The sequence below is a fragment of the Macrobrachium nipponense genome, chromosome 8 (genome assembly GCF_015104395.2).
Source record: "Macrobrachium nipponense isolate FS-2020 chromosome 8, ASM1510439v2, whole genome shotgun sequence".
Classification (NCBI taxonomy): Eukaryota; Metazoa; Arthropoda; class Malacostraca; order Decapoda; family Palaemonidae; genus Macrobrachium; species Macrobrachium nipponense.
This window is the reverse complement of record NC_087203.1, coordinates 70037074-70054712: the sequence shown is the minus strand read 5'-3', so window position 1 is coordinate 70054712 and position 17639 is coordinate 70037074. Positions and strand designations below refer to the sequence as shown.

The following is a 17639-nucleotide window of genomic DNA, read 5'->3' as shown; positions in this document are numbered from 1 at the left end:
TCCCCGGCGGTCTCCGCCAGGTCGTCATCGGCTTCCAAGCCTTCGACTTCCTCGGCTAAAGCTACTCCCCCACCCAAGGGGTCGAGAGCTAAGTCTTCCAAAGCCAGACCGGCGGAGTCTGGCTTCGACCAAGAGGCTTTCGCTAATCTTCTTATGCGGAAGATGAGTGAAGTAGTGGACTCAAGACTCGAATCGATGTCCACTCAACTCGCCTCAGGTCTAGAGACATCGGGCCAGTCCATCATGTCTCTGACCCTGAGGTTACAGGCCCAGGAGGAATTAGTGACTGGATTCCTCCAATCCAGAAACACATTGCAGTCCTTTGCAGTGCCTGACGCATCCAAGCTTCCGCCATTCGAGAACAGCAACCCTTGGTTGTTGGCTCTGCATGCCCCGTTCTCAGAGGGCAAGCTTACAATTGAAGGTTGTGGAACCCAACCCGTGGAAGACTATGAGTTCTTCCTGCAGGGCCTACAATTCCCCTTCCCGGGCTGCGCTAGACTTAGCCGAGGAAGCGCCGGTCAGGGTAGACAAAGTCCCGAAAGAGACGGTTATCTACCCTAGGGACCAGGCTCAGTCTGCATGGGTCCGCACCCTCACGGATTGGGAGTGTGTCAACACCAAGTTGACACCCCACAAAGGTTGCTATACCATGTTTGTAGCGCCGAATGATGTTCGACTCCTTGCACATTAAAGATGGCAGAATTGACACTGCAAGCTGGAATGGAGGAAAAGCCTATGCCCCAGCTAAAAGAGACGGAGGCTACCTCCTTGCTCTTCCCCGGAAACCTAGAGTGTTGGGCTGGGGCTCCGGCAACGTTCACAGTGGGCAAACTCGACACAGAGTGTGCCTCCACACAATTCAGTGAACGTTTGCCTAGAATTCCGGACCCCATGGTTAAGGCGGAATTCGAAGCAAGATGCAGGCTGAGCAGAGTTGACGGCTATGGTCTTTGCAGATGAGCCTCTGTTTCGGGTCCTGACAAAGTCACTATTACAGGCTTTTCAAACGAACCTGTATGACTTTATAGTGGCTAGACGAGCCTGCAGGAAGCATGTCTTTGCTAATGCTTCCATCAGGCATGAGCCGAACAGGCTCATAAAGGCGTCAATCTGGGGTGCCAACCTCTTTCCTGAGGACATTGTTAACAGCATCCTCAGCGAGGCGGCTATAGCTAACCAGAACCTTCGTGTCCGTTGGGGACTTCCCTTCAAAAGGAAGTTTGAGACCCCCGGACCACAATCCAAAGGTAGGAAGAGGCCTTGGAAGTTCCAGCTTTTCCATTCCTCTCAGCCTCAGACAGTAATGCAAGCAGTTACAGTCTCCCAGATCAACAAGCCTTCGACATCTAAGGCACAGCCACAACAACAGTTTGTTCTGCTACAGAGTCAACCGACTCATCAGCCTTCGAGTTCAGCCGCTCTTGTAACTTCCCCAGCTTTCAACGCCTCCTTTGAATCACAAGGGGCGTTTCGAGGCTTCAATAGGCATGCAAGGAGTAGCAGAGCCAGAGGTGCCTTCCGACAGAGAGCTGGCTCTAGAGGCAGAGGCTTCAGATGAGGCAGAGGAAGTAAGTAAGACCTCAACCAGTCAGTGAGACTGCAGGTGGGCGGGAGACTGTTTCTCTCCCGGGACCATTGGACCTTCAGTCCATGGGCCTACAGTATTGTATCGAAAGGTCTGGGGTGGAAATGGAAGAAAGGGCCTCCTCCACCAGTCAGTTTTCACCAGGCTCCAACGACAGACCTGCTAGACTTTGCCAAAGATCTTCTTCAAAAGAAGGCAATAAAGAAAGTCAGTCGCCTGAAACTTCAAGGACGTCTGTTCAGTGTACCGAAGAAGGACTCGGACAAACGAAGAGTGATTCTGGACCTGTCCCGTCTCAACTCTTACATTCAATCCGACAAGTTCCGCATGCTGACCGTCTCGCAGGTGCGGACCTTACTTCCCCGTGGGGTCGTCACCACCTCTATCGATCTTACAGACGCTTACTATCATGTACCGATAGCAAGAAACTTCTCTCCATACCTAGGCTTCAAACTAGGAAAACAAGCTTACTCGTTCAGAGTCATGCCATTCGGGCTCAACATAGAGCCCAGAATATTCACCAAACTAGGAGAGACAGTAGTTCAAGAACTAAGAGCTCAAGGGGTAATGTTAGTAGCTTACCTAGATGACTGGCTCATTTGGGCAACCAACGACGAGGCATGTCGCAAGGCAACAGCCAAAGTAATAGAATTCCTAGAATACCTGCATTTCCAGATAAACAAAGAAAAGTCCCGTCTCATTCCGGCGTCTCGCTTTCAATGGTTGGGAATTCAATGGGACCTAACTACACACAAACTATCTCTCCCACCAAAAAAGCGCAGAGAGATAGTGAAAGCTACGAGACAATTCCTCAAGAACAAACAGGCTTCTCATTGTACCCAAGAGAGAATTCTAGGTTCTCTTCAGTTTGCCTCTGTAACAGATGTTCTGTTGAAAGCCAGACTGAAGGATATCAAACGAGTCTGGCGGAAAAGAGCCAACAAAAAGTTCAGAGACAAAATCTCCTTGATTCCGCCGATATTAAAGAAAAGACTCCGTCCATGGACAGAAGTCCGGAGTCTCTCCAAATCAGTACCACTACAATTTCCCCCGTCGTCTCTGATAGTCCACACAGACGCTTCTCTGAGCGGATGGGGGCCTACTCCCAGTACAAGAAGGTTCAAGGAACGTGGTCGAATACATTCCGCCAGTTCCACATCAACGTCCTAGAGGCAATGGCCATTTTTTCTGACCTTGAAACGACTAGCTCCAGTCAAGAACATTCATGTAAGACTAGTCTCGGACAGCGCAGTAATAGTTCATTGCATAAACAGAGGGGGCTCCAAGTCGAGCAAAATAAATCATGTAAAGAAAATATAGTGAATAAGTAAGATTTTAGATAAATAAATGTTTTCCCTCATCTTTTTCCCAGTATCCTTGATGGTGGGGGGAGGGTGTACCTGTCAGAATAAGTCAAAATATCTTGACATTACTGACCACAAGGGTAGAATGTTGCCCTCTTTGTGGTCACATATATGATATTGCCCATTCAGTGCTCTCTCTCTCTCTCTCTCTCTCTCTCTCTCTCTCTCTCTCTCTCTCTCTCTCTCTCTCTCTCTCTCTCCCAAGGTGTTAGATAGATAGAAAAGGAGAGTAGTTGATAGAAAGATATACAAATTAAATACTGTCCTGTATTATTGAAATTTTTTATTTTTTAACCCATGCAAGGAACTAGTTCAGCCCTTTCTCTCTCCCCCTCTCTTTCTCTCTGTTACTGGCTGGAAGGGTTAGAAGTAGTGAATCACACAGCAGAGTGTAAGTAAAGGATATGTTACCTCAATGCTGATTGGCTTGTAGCATGACACGCTATTGGTTGCAAGGATTAGAAGAGCCAATCACAGAGCAGAATTTAGTGCTCCTAGTTGCTATTTGGCTGGTAGCTCTGATGGTTTTTGAGGCAATTTAACTTTTTTTTTAATATTTGATTTTAGTTAATGTTGGCTGATACTGTATTCTATTGGCGTGTTTTGTGAATTAATCTTTTTTTTTCCTTTGTATAGTACTGTTAATAGTGTATTAGATTTGCATTTTTAATGTGGATATGCTCTCTCTCTCTCTCTCTTCTTTCTCTCTCTCCTCTCTCTCTCTCCTCTCTCCTCTCTCTCTCTCTCTCTCTCTTCTTTGCTCTCTCTCTCTCTGTTTTCACAAGTATCTGTGAGCCATATGGTTTTTTAAGGATAAAAATGTAAGATGACTTTGAAATGAAATCAAAGTGCTTTATGGGATACTAATTTTAGTTATATTTTTGTTTTGAACTATTAAAATAAGCATTTATGTAAGTAACTATGTACCAACTTATTACATAGCTAAGAATTTCTAAGTACCAGTAGCAGTAATTTTAAAATCACAATAGCGATTCTTTTGTTTTGCGTAGGTGGGTACCCCCCCCCCCACTACTGGGGGAATAGGTACACATCGTAGCAAATGAGCTCAATTTTATTTCTGCCGGCTTCCAACGAGGTTGTAAGCAGCAGCTCCTTTGGATATCGATCTTTTGCTTACCGGTTCAGGATATCAGTGAAGTATCATATGATTCTTTTGTTATTAGCTTCTGGATTTTGGTTATTTAGTCAGGCATCAGAAAAATGCTTTAAACTTTTTCTTTATTTTGACTTCGACTATGTCTGACTCAGAAGATACTTGTATCTGTTACTGTAACAAAGGTTGCAGGACATGGTTGACGTCTGCCAATTACAACGTACGTACGGTGTGTACAAAGTGTAGGGGTCAAAGTTGCTCTACTGATTTAAGATGTTCTGAATGTGTGGGCTTGGATGAGAAGCAATGGAAGGTTTTTTCTCCTCATTTAACTTAATTGGAGAGATAGGCTATGTTAAGCGACCTGTCAGAAATCTTTAGAATCCTCATCTGATATACCTATTGTTTTTGCCTTTTCTCTAAAACCCAGTGTCTCTTCTATCCCACCTAAGCCTTTACCCAGCTCTCATGTTTCCGAACCCTGTTCCGTTACCAGTCTTGAAGCGAGGTTTGAGCGCAAGTTCAAGTTCGAGTTATTAGCTAACTCTATGGCTCAGTTAGGGGAGTCAGTGCATGTTTCTTGACCGAGAGAAAAGTGCAGTGTTGGTGGAGGAGCTGGCTTTCCATCCTGGCAATTCTCTTAGGCAAAGGTCCCTGACATCCCACACACCTGGGAGAATTCATACTGGAGGCCCAAGGGAGGTTGTTGGGATCTGCCCCTGAGCAGTGTGCCCCTCAGTTGCGCCTGTTGGTGTCTCCAAGGTTACAAATGACAGCTATTGGAAAGGCATCTTGGAATGTGCACATCACCTTTCATCCAGCTCAGAGCAGTGGTAAGTTGACCACTGAAAAGGTCTGCAGCTCAGGTATGTTGCACCCTTCAGGTGTCTGCTAAGAAGGCTAAAGAAGCAAAACCTTCCTGGAGTTTTTGGGACTTCCCAGAGGCTTTTTCCTCTGAAGGTTCTGATGATGGTCGCAAATGCTCTGGTTTGGTGTGTGAAGTAGCACCAGTTGCAGCTTCACTTCCACAAGCAATTCCAGCGAGTATTTGCGCCCCTGAGCGCCCAGTTCCTCTTAGTTCTTTGGCTCCTGTGCACCCAGTGTCAAATGAGAACATTGTGTCTCCTTCAGTAGCTCCTGATTGCTCTTTTTCTGAGCATTTGATATCAGACACATGCTTCCTTATCCAAGTGTGCAGTGCTTCTGGATTCCTCAGTGGCGCCACAGCACCCATTGGTGCAAGAGCTCCCTTCGGTGCATGAGCGTCCATTTGTGCCGGAACTCCATCGACTGTTTTGAGTGCCCATTGGCGCATGATTTTCCTTTTGTGCAAGAATGCCTCCTGGAGCATGATCTCCCTTTGGTGCAGGAGCGCCCACGGGCACTTAAGCTTCAACTAGTTTGGCTCTTCCTCCGGCTGGAGAAGTAGATCCTCACCTGTCTCCTGTTTCTTCTGAGAAAGAGGGGGATCTTGTAACAGAGGATTCAAAACCCCCAGTGGCTAATGGTTTGCTTTTGAGATTTTTCCTCAAAAGTTATCCTGGTTTTTCCAAACCAGCTATCCTGACTTTGTATGCTTCTACGTTCCAGTTGGACAGTGCTCCTATGGAAGCTTTGAAGCTCACTACTAACTACTAAGGTGCTTTTAATTTTGACCAAAAGGGCTTTGAATTATGTTGAAGGCTGGCTGGCTGATAAGAGAGGTCAAGGGATAGCTGTTTTCTCTGTTTTGCCTTCCTGCCTTACTAGAAGGCACTCTTATTATGCAACTGGAGGATGTCCTTCCTTGGGCAGTTCTGCCACGGCCCAAGGAGATTTGTCTGGACTTGTCGATTCTTCTAGAAGAGCAGCTTTCTCTGTGGCGAAAACTGTTTTCTTCTGCTGAAATGAACCATCTTCTATGTAATGTATTTAAGAAGGTCGAGGTAACTAGCTTCATGGATTGTGTTATAGGTCTCCTTGGTAATAAGATTCAGGATGTGTTTTTGATTCCTTTGGACACTTCCTCCAATCTTTTAGCAGTCCTCTCTTGCCTTGATAGAGGTATTACAGATAGTTCACGAGAACTTGCATGTACTTTTGCTATGTGGGTTCTCAGGCAATGAGAATTATGGTGCTCCTTCACTTTGAAAGGAGTTACTCAGATGCAAAAGTTGGCTCTTCTTGTTTCTCCTCTTGCTTGGGATTTTTTGTTCCCACAAGATGTTATAAGCGAAATTGCTTTCGATTTGCAAAAGAAGTCGACACAGGATTTGCTTGCTCAGTCCTCTTCTCCGTTGCAACTTGTCCTTTCATGGAGGTAAGTGTAGGCCCACATCCAAGACCAGAGGAAAGGAGCGCTTCACACCGAAGTCCATCAAGAAGTCGTCTTCCAACCCCACTGAGGTAGAGCAAACCCATGCAGCAGTAGGTGCCAAACATCAGCTTTTCTTGTGGGAATGGTACAGGAGAGCAGCAGAGTAATGAGTGATGGAGGTCCTGTGTACTCTCTCGGCTCAGAGAAGTATTCCGCTCTGGCTGAAGAGGTGCCTGCTCTTCTAACAAAGGCCATAGAACAAGTCGAGAACCTTCAGTCTGAAGGCTTTTGCAATTGCCTGTTTGTGGTATCAGAAGCATCAGGCAGGTGGAAGCCAGTACTGGATGTAAGTGGACTGAATGTCTTTGTAAGGAAGATAGAATTCAAAATGAGACAAACTGGTAGATTCTTGCTTCCATCCATCAAGGGGATTGGATGGTCTCAATCAATATGCAAGACACACATTTTCACGATCCTATTCATCCTGAATTGAGAAAATATCTCCGGTTTGTCTTCAGGGGCCAAGTATTTAAGTTTATGGCCCTGTTTCGGCCTTTTCACGGTGCCACAGGTGTTATTTGTGTTCTCACTTCTCTAGTGGCTGGCTCCATGCTGCATGGGAGATCTTCAGAAGACCTTAATGCTTGTTCAGGAGTTAGGTCTTCTGATCATTTGTTGAAAACCGCAACTAGTTCCATCCCTACAGATGGTTTATTTGGTGATAACTCTGTATACTTAGTTATTTTTCAGGCTTTTCCATTCCCCTAAAAGGTAGTCTTGCCTTCAGATAGTGGACAAATTCCTATCTCCTGGAGTGCTCAGCCAGGGGTTGGATGAGCCTCCTTTGCACGCTATCCTCCATAGAGAACTTGTCCCTTAGGCAGGTTGCACTTAAGAATCCTCCAGTTCTTTCTTCTGGTGAAATGGAACAGGATGAAGTTCTCGGATGACTTTGTGTTCCAGATTCCGCAGGTAATCAAAGAACATCTCCTGTGGCAGAGATCAGAAGAAGAGTCAAAATTATGGACAATTCAGCAGAAGACCTGGCATATCAATGTAAAAGTATTGAAAGCCATAACCCTGAGACTTCAAGTGTTTGCAGTGGAAGTCCAAGGCAGAACAGTAGCCATTCACTCGGACAACATGACAGCCCTCGCATACATTTCCAAGCAGGGAGTAACCACTCCTCTCTTTGCAAGACAGAAAGAGATCTTCTTCTGTGGGCCGAAGAAAACCAGATGAAGTTGGTAACGAGATTTGTTCAAGGGAGATTGAATGTATTAACAGACCAGCTCACTTGTACCAAGCAAGTCATCCCTACAGAGTGGGTTCTGCATCCAGCGGTTTGCGTGGACCTCTGGAAGTTGTGGTGAAGCCAATGATAAACCTATTGGCTACTGCAAAGAATCATTAGCTCCCTCTCTATTGCTTGCCAGATCTGGATCCAGCAGCATGGACGGTGGACTCAATGCTCCTGTGCTGGTTTGACAAGGTGCTTTACCTATTTCCCCCCTGGGGAAGGATCAGGGAAGTGTTCAAGAAGTTCTAGACCCACAGAAACATCTTGATGATCCTCATTGCACCATTGTGGCCCTTCAGAGAAGGGTTCCCAGACCTCATCAGTCTGTTAGCAGATTTTCCTAAGTTAGTCTCACAAAGAGGAAAAGTGTTCAGACAGCCACATATAATGAGGTACCACCAAGGTTTGTCTACTTTGGCTCTGACAGGGTTCAGACTGTCGTCTGACTCCTCAGAGCAAAAGGCTTTTCAAAGTTGGGTGCAGAAGCAATCTTTAAGTGTAGACGCCAGTCATTCTCTAATGTCTACCAAAATAAATGACCCATTTTTAGATCATGGTGCAGAAGAAATAAGGTCTCTTCTTCTCGAGCATTTGTAACGGAGATCGCCAATTTTCTTTTATATCTGAGGAATTCGAGAGGTCTGGAGTTGTCCTTTAACCAAGACTTATCAGACCTGATTAAGTCTTTCCATACAACCAAATGTAAGGAAATGTAGCAAGTTTCCTGGAATGTGGACGTAGTACTGAAATGGTTGTCTAGTTCTCCTTTGGTTTGGAACCTAACTATGAAAACCCTAAGAACCAGATATGTTCAAAGAACGATAGATGGAAATAACATCTCACCCATATGCCGCTGTTATTTTCATTGCTGGCCAGTTCTTTAGTCTGTCTCGATTTCCATGCATTGTTTAGTTGTGCCATTCCTCTGTTCTGTTTGTCATTCTCCTGTCTCTGTATATTTCTGGGTCTTCATCTATTTTTATCAGTCCTTCTTCCCATGCACTCTTGAGCCACTTGTCTTCACTGGTTTTCAGATATTGCCCCAGTGCTCTGTTCTCGATGTTGATGCAGTCCTCTATGCTTAGTAGCCCTCTATCTTCTTCCTTTCGTGTTATGTATAGTCTGTCCGTATTTGCTCTTGGGTATAGTGCTTTGTGTATTGTCATATGTTTCCTAGTTTTCTGGTTTGTGCCTCGGAGTTCTGCCTTCGTCCATTCCACTACTCCTGCGCTGTATCTGATTACTGGTACTGCTCATGTTTATTATTATTATTATTATTATTATTATTATTATTATTATTAAAAGTAATGTCTACTTCAGCAGCGTTACACTTGTAGAGATTCTTCTCTATTTTGCGAATAGCGGCTTTTTCTGTGCCACTTAAACAGGCTAGTAGAGCGCCTATAGAGGTCATGGTCAAATACAGGGTCAAAATAGGTGTATATAGCATGTGAATTTTACAGATAAACTATGATACCATAGTCATCAAAGTCATTAACAATTTTCTCTCTCTCTCTCCTCTCTTCTCTCTCTCTCTCTCCCTCTCACTCTCTCTCTCTCTCTCTTCTCTCTCTCTCTCTCTTTCTTACAGCCAGCTTTCGTCTGTAGCTGCCAGACATCCTCGGGCTGGGAAGCTGAGGGTGGACTGATGTTGGTGCGGTGTCTGTCCTCGTTATATCTGTGGTTGACAGCAGGGGGTCTGCCACATGCTTGTCTCCTATTGGCTGTGCGGTGAGTCTTCATTTTCATTGGTTGCCTGAGCCAAGGTCCCTCAAAGCCACTTTCTTCGAGCCGATGGTTGCGTTGCAGCATATCCTGCAGCCGCCTGGACCTCCTGAGCGGCGCTGTAACGTTGATGGGCGTTGCGCTACGCTGTGGGACGTCACGGCTAATTTGATTTCCATCGGCTGCAGGGGTACCTCATTCGGGGGCGTTGTCTTCTGTGGAATTGTCGTGATCGGTGGTATCATTGTTGGTGGCAGGTCTTCTCATACTCGTAGGGAGGAGAAATTCTTCCTGTGTTGTATTCAGTGTAGGTTTTATTTGCTGGATGAGGAGCACCTCCAGCAGGCGCAACCGACGGGCATCAGGGGCCTTCCCGATAATTTTCGTGTTCTCTATGATGACATCCCGGGAGATGGCCTCCTGATATTTGGTGCGGGTGCGATTCTTGATAGCCCCCTCTTGAGCGTGGCACGAGTCTCTTCGACAGTCGCATGGTAGTCATACCTACGTAGGCACCGCTGCATTCGCGGACTGGGCATGTATACTGGTACACTAAATGCTTCTGCTTCAGGGGTTCTCGTACCTGTGGAGAGCGGTTATTTTTCATAATAAGGTTGCGCGTCCTCCGATTCTGGTAATATATATGATTAAGTCGATATTCTTGGTGTCGTCATTCGGGGATACATTATCAGAAATAATTTTCTTAATGGAGTCCTATTCTTCACGGTAATGGGAACTCATGAAGGCTTTGTAGTACAGCTTGATATTATCCTGGGCCGGGGCTGTGGGCTCTCACTACCGTACCATTTCTCCAGGGCTGTGCGGACTTCCTTGCTGATTAATTTATTTGAGTACCCGTTATTCACAAGTACTTGGGAGGCACGGTCGAGTTCCTGGAGGATCTGCACGAAGAAGGCCCCTTTCTCCACCCACCGTGGCCAGATGTTCCGCCAAAAGGACGGCATGGCGATGGGCTCCCCCCTGGGGGTCCTCTTCACTAACTTTTATATGGGCACCGTGGAGGAGCGGGTCTTCGCCAGGGTGCAGCAACCCTGCAGATATGGACGTTATATTGATGACATCTTTGTGCAAGTCGACGCTGAGGATGAGGTAGAAGCCCTCCATCAAGCATTTCAGCAGTGTAGTGTGCTGAATTACACAGTCGAACACAGCTCCGACGATCGGCTCCCCTTCCTCGACGTCCTTGTAAGCAAGACGGATGACGGTCTCCGTACTTCAGTCTACACAAAGAAGACCAATTTAGGACTTTGCCTCAACGGAGACAGCGAGTGCCCCACCAGATTCAAAAGCACCACCATTAGGGCCTTCATCAGGAGGGCCCTCTCCCACTGCTCGACCTGGCAGGACACTCACCAGGAACTCGACCGCGCCTCCCAAGTATACTTGTGAATAACGGGTACTCAAATAAATTAATCAGCAAGGAATTCCGCACAGCCCTGGAGAAATGGTATGGTAGTGAGAGCCCGCAGCCCCGCCCCCAGGATAATATCAAGCTGTACTACAAAGCCTTCTTGAGTTCCCATTACCGTGAAGAGGACTCCATTAAGAAAATTATTTCTGATAATGTATCCCCGAATGACGACACCAAGAATATCGACTTAATCATATATATTACCAGAATCGGAGGACGCGCGACATTATTATGAAAAATAACCCCTCTCCACAGGTATGAGAACCCCGAAGCAGACGAATGTAGTGTACCAGTATACATGCCCAGTCCGCAAATGCAGCGGCGCCTACATATGTATGACTACCATGCGACTGTCAAAGAGACTCGTGCCACGCTCAAGAGGGGGCTATCAAGAATCGCACCCGCACCAAACATCAGGAGGCCATCTCCCGGGATGTCATCATAGAGAACACGAAAATTATCGGGAAGGCCCCTGATGCCCGTCGGTTGCGCCTGCTGGAGGTGCTCCTCATCCAGCAAATAAAACCTACACTGAATACGACGCAGGAAAAATTTCTCATCCTTACGAGTATGAGAAGACCTGCCATCAACAATGACACCACCGATCACGACAACTCCACGGAAGACAACGCCCCCAAACGAGGTTCTCCTGCAGCCGATGGAAATCAAATTAGCCGTGACGTCCCACAGCGTAGCGCAACGCTCATCAACGTTACAGCGCCGCTCAGGAGGTCCAGGCGGCTGCAGGATATGCTGCAACGCAACCATCGGCTCAAAGAAAGTGGCTTGAGACCTGGCTCAGGCAACCAATGAAAACGAAGACTCACCGCCACCAGCCAATAGGAGACAAGCATGTGGCAGACCCCCTGCTGTCAACCACAGATATAATGAGGACGGACACCGCATCAAGATCAGTCCACCCTCAGCTTCCCAGCCCAAGGATGTCTGGCAGCTCCAGACGAAAGCTCGCTTTAAGAGAGAGAGAGAGAGAGAAAAAAATTGTTAATGACTTTGATGACTATGGTATCATAGTTTATCTGTAAAATTCAAACATATACACCTATTTTGACCCTATATTTGACCATGACCTCTATAGGTGGTCTACTAGCCTGATTAAGTAGCACGGAAAAAGTCGCTTTTCGCAAAATAGAGAAGAATCTCTACAAGTTTAATGCTGCTGAAGTAGCCATTACTTTTAATAAAGTATGCTTGAGAGAGGGTCTGCTTCCTAAGTATATTATTATTATTATTATTATTATTTATTTTTATTTTTTATTTTTTATTTTTTGCTCTATCACAGTCCTCCAATTCGACTGGGTGGTATTTATAGTGTGGGGTTCCGGGTTGCATCCTGCCTTTTTAGGAGTCCATCACTTTTCTTACTATGTGCGCCGTTTCTAGGATCACACTCTTCTGCATGAGTCCTGGAGCTACTTCAGCCTCTAGTTTTTCTAGATTCCTTTTCAGGGATCTTGGGATCGTGCCTAGTGCTCCTATGATTATGGGTACAATTTCCACTGGCATATCCCATATCCTTCTTATTTCTATTTTCATATCTGATACTTATCCATTTTTTTCCCTCTCTTTCTCTTCCACTCTGGTGTCCCATGGTATTGCGACATCAATGAGTGATACTTTCTTCTTGACTTTGTCAATCAACGTCACATCTGGTCTATTTGCACGTATCACCCTATCTGTTCTGATACCATCGTCCCAGAGGATCTTTGCCTGATCGTTTTCTATCACTCCCTCAGGTTGGTGCTCGTACCACTTATTACTGCAAGGTAGCTGATGTTTCTTGCACAGGCTCCCAGTGGAGGGCTTTTTGGATTTTTTGCCACTGAATCATGCCTCTTTTTGTACTGATTCTGTGCAAGTGCCGGGCATTCACTTGCTATGTGGTTTATGGTTTCATTTTTGTATTGCACTTCCTACATGTGGTAGAGATGTTATTTCCATCTATCGTTTTTTCTTTGAACATATCTGGTTCTTAGGGCCTGATCTTGTGCCGCTGTTATCATTCCTTCAGTTTCCTTTTTTAGCTCTCCCCTCTGTAGCCATTGCCATGTGTCATCGCTGGCTAGTTCTTTAGTCTGCCTCAATTATTGTCCGTACATTGGTTTGTTGTGCCATTCCTCTGTTCTGCTTGTCATTCTCCTGTCTCTGTATATTTCTGGGTCTTCGTCTACTTTTATTAGTCCCTTCTTCCCATTGCACTCTCTTTAGCCACTTGTCTTCACTGGTTTTCAGTTATTGCCCCAGTGCTCTGTTCTCGATGTTGACGCAGTCCTCTATACTTAGTAGTCCTCTCCCTCCTTCCTTTCGTGTTATGTATAGTCTGTTCCGTATTTGCTCTTGGGTATAGTGCTTTGTGTATTGTCATATGTTTCCTAGTTTTTCTGATCTATGCTGCGGAGTTCTGCCTTCGTCCATTCCACTATTCCTGCGCTGTATCTGATTACTGGCACTGCCCATGTGTTTATGGCTTTTATCATATTTCCGGCATTGAGTTTTGACTTGAGTATCGCCTTGAGTCTCTGCATATATTCTTTCCTGATCGTGGCCTCATTTCTTGGTGTTTTATATCCCCTCCTTCCATTATTCCCAGGTATTTGTATCCAGTCTCATCTGTGTTTTTAATGAATTGCTCCCATCTGGTAGCTTTATCCCCTCAGTTCTCGTTACTTTTTGTTTGCTTTTTTGTATGTTGACTAAGGCGCATTTTTCTATTCCAAACTCCATCCTGATGTCCCCAGATACAATCCTTACAGTCGTGGATTAGGGTATCTATTTCTTTGATGCTCTTACCATACAGCTTGATGTCGTCCATGAACATCAGATGGTTGATTCTGTTGTCTCTTTTCTTGAGTTGGTACCCGGCATCCATCTTCTGTAGTACTTTTGTCATGGGAATCATGGCTACTACGAAGAGTAGTGGGGACAATGAATCGCCCTGGAAGATCCCTCTCCTGATACTAACCTCTGCTAGTCTTATTCCAGAGCTTGTAAGTATTGTATTCCAGTTGTGCATTGTATTTTTGAGGAAGCTGATGGTGTTTTCCCTGCCCTATATATTTTCAGGCATTCTATTAGTCATGTGTGTGGTATCATGTCGAAGGCTTTTCTTATTATTTAGTTCATCCATGCCATGCTTAGGTTGGTTTTCCTTCTCCTACTGTTCCTCATTACCATTTTGTCTATCAGGAGCTGGTCTTTTGTTGGTGGGGGATGGTGTTTGTCTCCTCTAGGTAGTTGTATAGCCTTTCACTGATGATACCTGTTAGTAACTTCCACATTATTGGTAGGCAGGTGATAGGCCTGTAGTTACTGGTTATATTTCCGTTACTCTTGTCTTTTTGTACTAAGGATGTTCTTCCTGTGGTCATCCATTTGGGTGCATGGTGATTTGAGATACAATGCTGGAGTTGTTCTGCTCTTCGTGGGTGTAGGGCCTTTGAAGTTTTTGAGCCAGTATCCATGGATTTCATCGGACCTGGGGCTTTCCAGTTTGGCATTTTGCTTTAGTGGTGTCTGACTGTGTCTGTCGTGATCTCTGTGAATCTTTGTTTTATTCTCCCTGTTTCTTCTTCCTTGACTTCCTGGAGCCATGTTGCATGTTTATTGTGTGATACCAGATTGCTCCATATGTTTTCCCAGAGTCTTTTACTTGGTTCGGCTTCCGGAATTTCTTGGTGGTTGTCTTCCCCTCTTAGTTGGCTGTATAGTCTCTGGGTGGTTCCGGTCCGCAATAGTTTGTTCTGTTGGTATCCCTTATTCCTGTTCATGTACCGTTGGATCTTATGTGCTTTGGCCTTAAGCCTCTGTTCTACATCTTCTATTGTGTTGTTTAGTCCCTCTCTTGTACTTTGTATTTCTCATTGAGTTCCTCCCTTGTTTTCTTGCTTCTTAGCCTTTTTTTCTACCATCTCTTTCAGTTTACTCAAGTCACCATGATTTGCTTTTCCAGGCGCCTTTTCCAAGGCTGTTTTGATTTCTGTTGGGTTGGTTGTGCTGGTGGTGTTGGTGTTCGAATCCCCATCAGTTCTGCTACTAATCTTGCTCTTGCATATGCCAAGTTATTTGTTTCTGTGATACTGGTGGTGTGTATTATGCCCATTATTTCATTGACCTCACTTGTTTTCTCCCTTAATTTCTTGGTGTTGTAGGCTTTCATGGAGGGGATCTTTGTTCTTTCTGTATCTGGCTCCATCCATTGTCTAATCTTTTCTACCCATTCCGTCCTCTCTGTTATTTCGTCGCCTGTTGTCTTCTGTGGCATCGTCTCTCAGTTCGTCTTCGTGTAATTGGTTGTCGTGTGACATTTCACTTTCCAGTTCTTCTCTTTCTGTTGGGGAGAGCCAATTCTTTTTCTTTATGATCCTTACTTGGTCTGCCAGCCTCTGCTCTGTTTTGGGGGGTGTTATTTATCTCATTCCGGATGTTGACCAACCTTCTGTATCCTCTCTCCATCGGGTTGCTTCTGATGTAGCATCTCCATATTTCCTTACTTTCTTCTCTTGTCCATTTCTTCCTTTGGTTTGCTTCTGTAGCTCCAAGCTCAGGCTGTTGGTTACTGTCGTTGTGGTGGTCAGTTGCTGGATGATGACCTCCAAGTACCTGACCATCTTCCCCTTCAATTGGGTTGAATACCTGGCTGCCGGACGAAGCTCCTCTGTTGGCAGAGGTTCCATTTACGTCGTTGTCGTTTATTCCTTCATTTCTTAACATCATTGCTGAGTTTTGCTATTTAACTCATAGCTGGACCTTACCCCATCAGGGATAGGTACTCAGTTACAGCTGAGTAGACTTAGGAAATTATGGTAAAGATCCTTTCCCAAGGAATCAACGCCAAGGAGAGCGGTCACCCATCCAACGACTGACCAGCCCCAATGTTGCTTAACCAGTCCATTGACGACCTAACCCACTCTGCCACGGCGCCACATTATTTTTATTATTTTTATTATTATTATTATTATTATTTTTATTATTATTATTATTATTATTATTATTATTATTATTATTATTATTATTATTATTATTAAATTTTAAATGGATTATGTATGATGTTACTAGCTCTCCTTATACAATATCTTTAATTCAAAACACTAGTGATTTAAATATTGATATATTTACCCTGATATGCTATAATTTTGGAAAATGGTGCTCTGTTAGGTATCGAGGGAGTTGGATCAAAGTGGAACGGGCAAGAGAACAGCACACTTTAGATCTGCATCATGGTACCCCTTGGGAAAATGTGTCTTTTACTGTTTTTGGCAAAAAGAAGCAGCTCTTTCAAGATATTATTGAAGAAGGTTTGTATACTACACATGTTTAAGGTGCTAGATTCACTGCCACATTTCTCATTGTTTTTTAAAGATATGGTTTTATCAGTGGGTGATTCTATGGTTTTCTTGTGTCCCTGGAAGAGATAACTTGTCCTTGGCTGTATGTGGAGGATGATAAGAGTGTTCAAAGTGTTTTTTTATCTACTGTAATTTATTGCATATTATTAGTATCATATAAAAATACAAATTTAATATATGTTTGTCTCATAAGAAACCCACCAGTTATAATGTAGTTTGTCTCATAAGAAACCCACCAGTTATAATGTATCAACATTTAATGATTTGAATACCCCCAGACAATCTGTGTTTTGTCTTTCAGACTGAAGAAGAGAGATTGTTTACATATATCTCATAAACCCAGTGTTGGGTAATAAATGCTCTCCTAAAAGTTTGTTTCATCAGTGCTGATAGCAACAGCTCTGTGAGAATCTTCGAGCTTTTTGCTTGGAAATATATATCAAAGTGTTTCCAGTTAGCCACATGTTTTCCATATTTGCTGGTGTGTACAGTTCACTGTCATTATGGCATACGTAGTATTAAAGATTTATTACAGTAATAGTGCAAGGAGAGGTGCCCCTTCTTCAGTGGAGCTCATTCAGTGAGTATATAAAGTGATTGTCATATCAGCCATGAGTCCAGTCATTAAGAAGATCACTAAAGTTTTATTCGTCAGTGAATGCAGTTGCAGCTTCCCTCTTATAACGACCCTTGGAAGAGTCTGTACCTGTTGATTGCTGGAAAAAAAAGGATGCTCACCTCTGGAATTGGCCTCTTAAAGGAATAATCCTTACTTCTTTGCCCTTCTTGAGTAATGTTCTATCCTATTCGGTATCAACAGCCACTGTCAACCTTCCCCATAATTCAAGATTTCCTTGATTACTACAACCCCATGCCTGACAATTCCCAAGATTCCTGTGCTTCCTGGGAGCCTGAGCCTTCAGGCCTTTGCCAATCTCTTATATGTACTTCTCTTTGTGAAGGCTTGTTTCAACTTTCTTGACATACTGTTTTCTTGATTCAAGTTTTCTGATTAAATTGACATAAGGATGACTTGTTTGATGCAGTAGGAGACTTCTTTTTCTGAAGTGGTGAACTGGATATGTGTGATCTTCAACAGTGACCTTAGGATTTAAAGAGAGAAGCTTCACCCAGTATCCTTCAATCCATCCTCTTTAACTTCTCCAACATCAGTCTTTCTACCCTCCATAACTGTGAAATCTGTGCAACCGAGAAATTCCTTTTGGCTGTAGCTCACTATCACCAAGTAGCAGAATTGATCTTTGCTACTTTCAGTTTTCAGTTTTTTCTGGAAAGAGGAAGGCAAAGACATAGTTGATGGTCATTAAAATCAAGAGGATGGTGCTCTTGCTGGGCAAGGCATTGATCCTGGATATTTGGATGGTGTTGTAACTTCCAGCCAACTTTATGAAAAGTGGGACACAGCCTCTATGGAGAATCTTTTTTAGAATCTAACA

General features: G+C 44.4%; 1 protein-coding gene across 2 annotated transcripts in view; it reads left to right on the top strand.

The window, feature by feature from the left end:
- Positions 1-17639, top strand: part of LOC135222826 (mitochondrial chaperone BCS1-like) — a gene marked incomplete at its 5' end in the record, with an annotated part of 187080 nt that overhangs the window by 34099 nt on the left and 135342 nt on the right. The window contains 1 exon segment of one of the 2 annotated variants that reach the window (XM_064261142.1): positions 15992-16131. Coding sequence (XP_064117212.1) covers positions 15992-16131 — 140 coding nt within the window. 2 annotated transcript variants of the gene reach the window in all.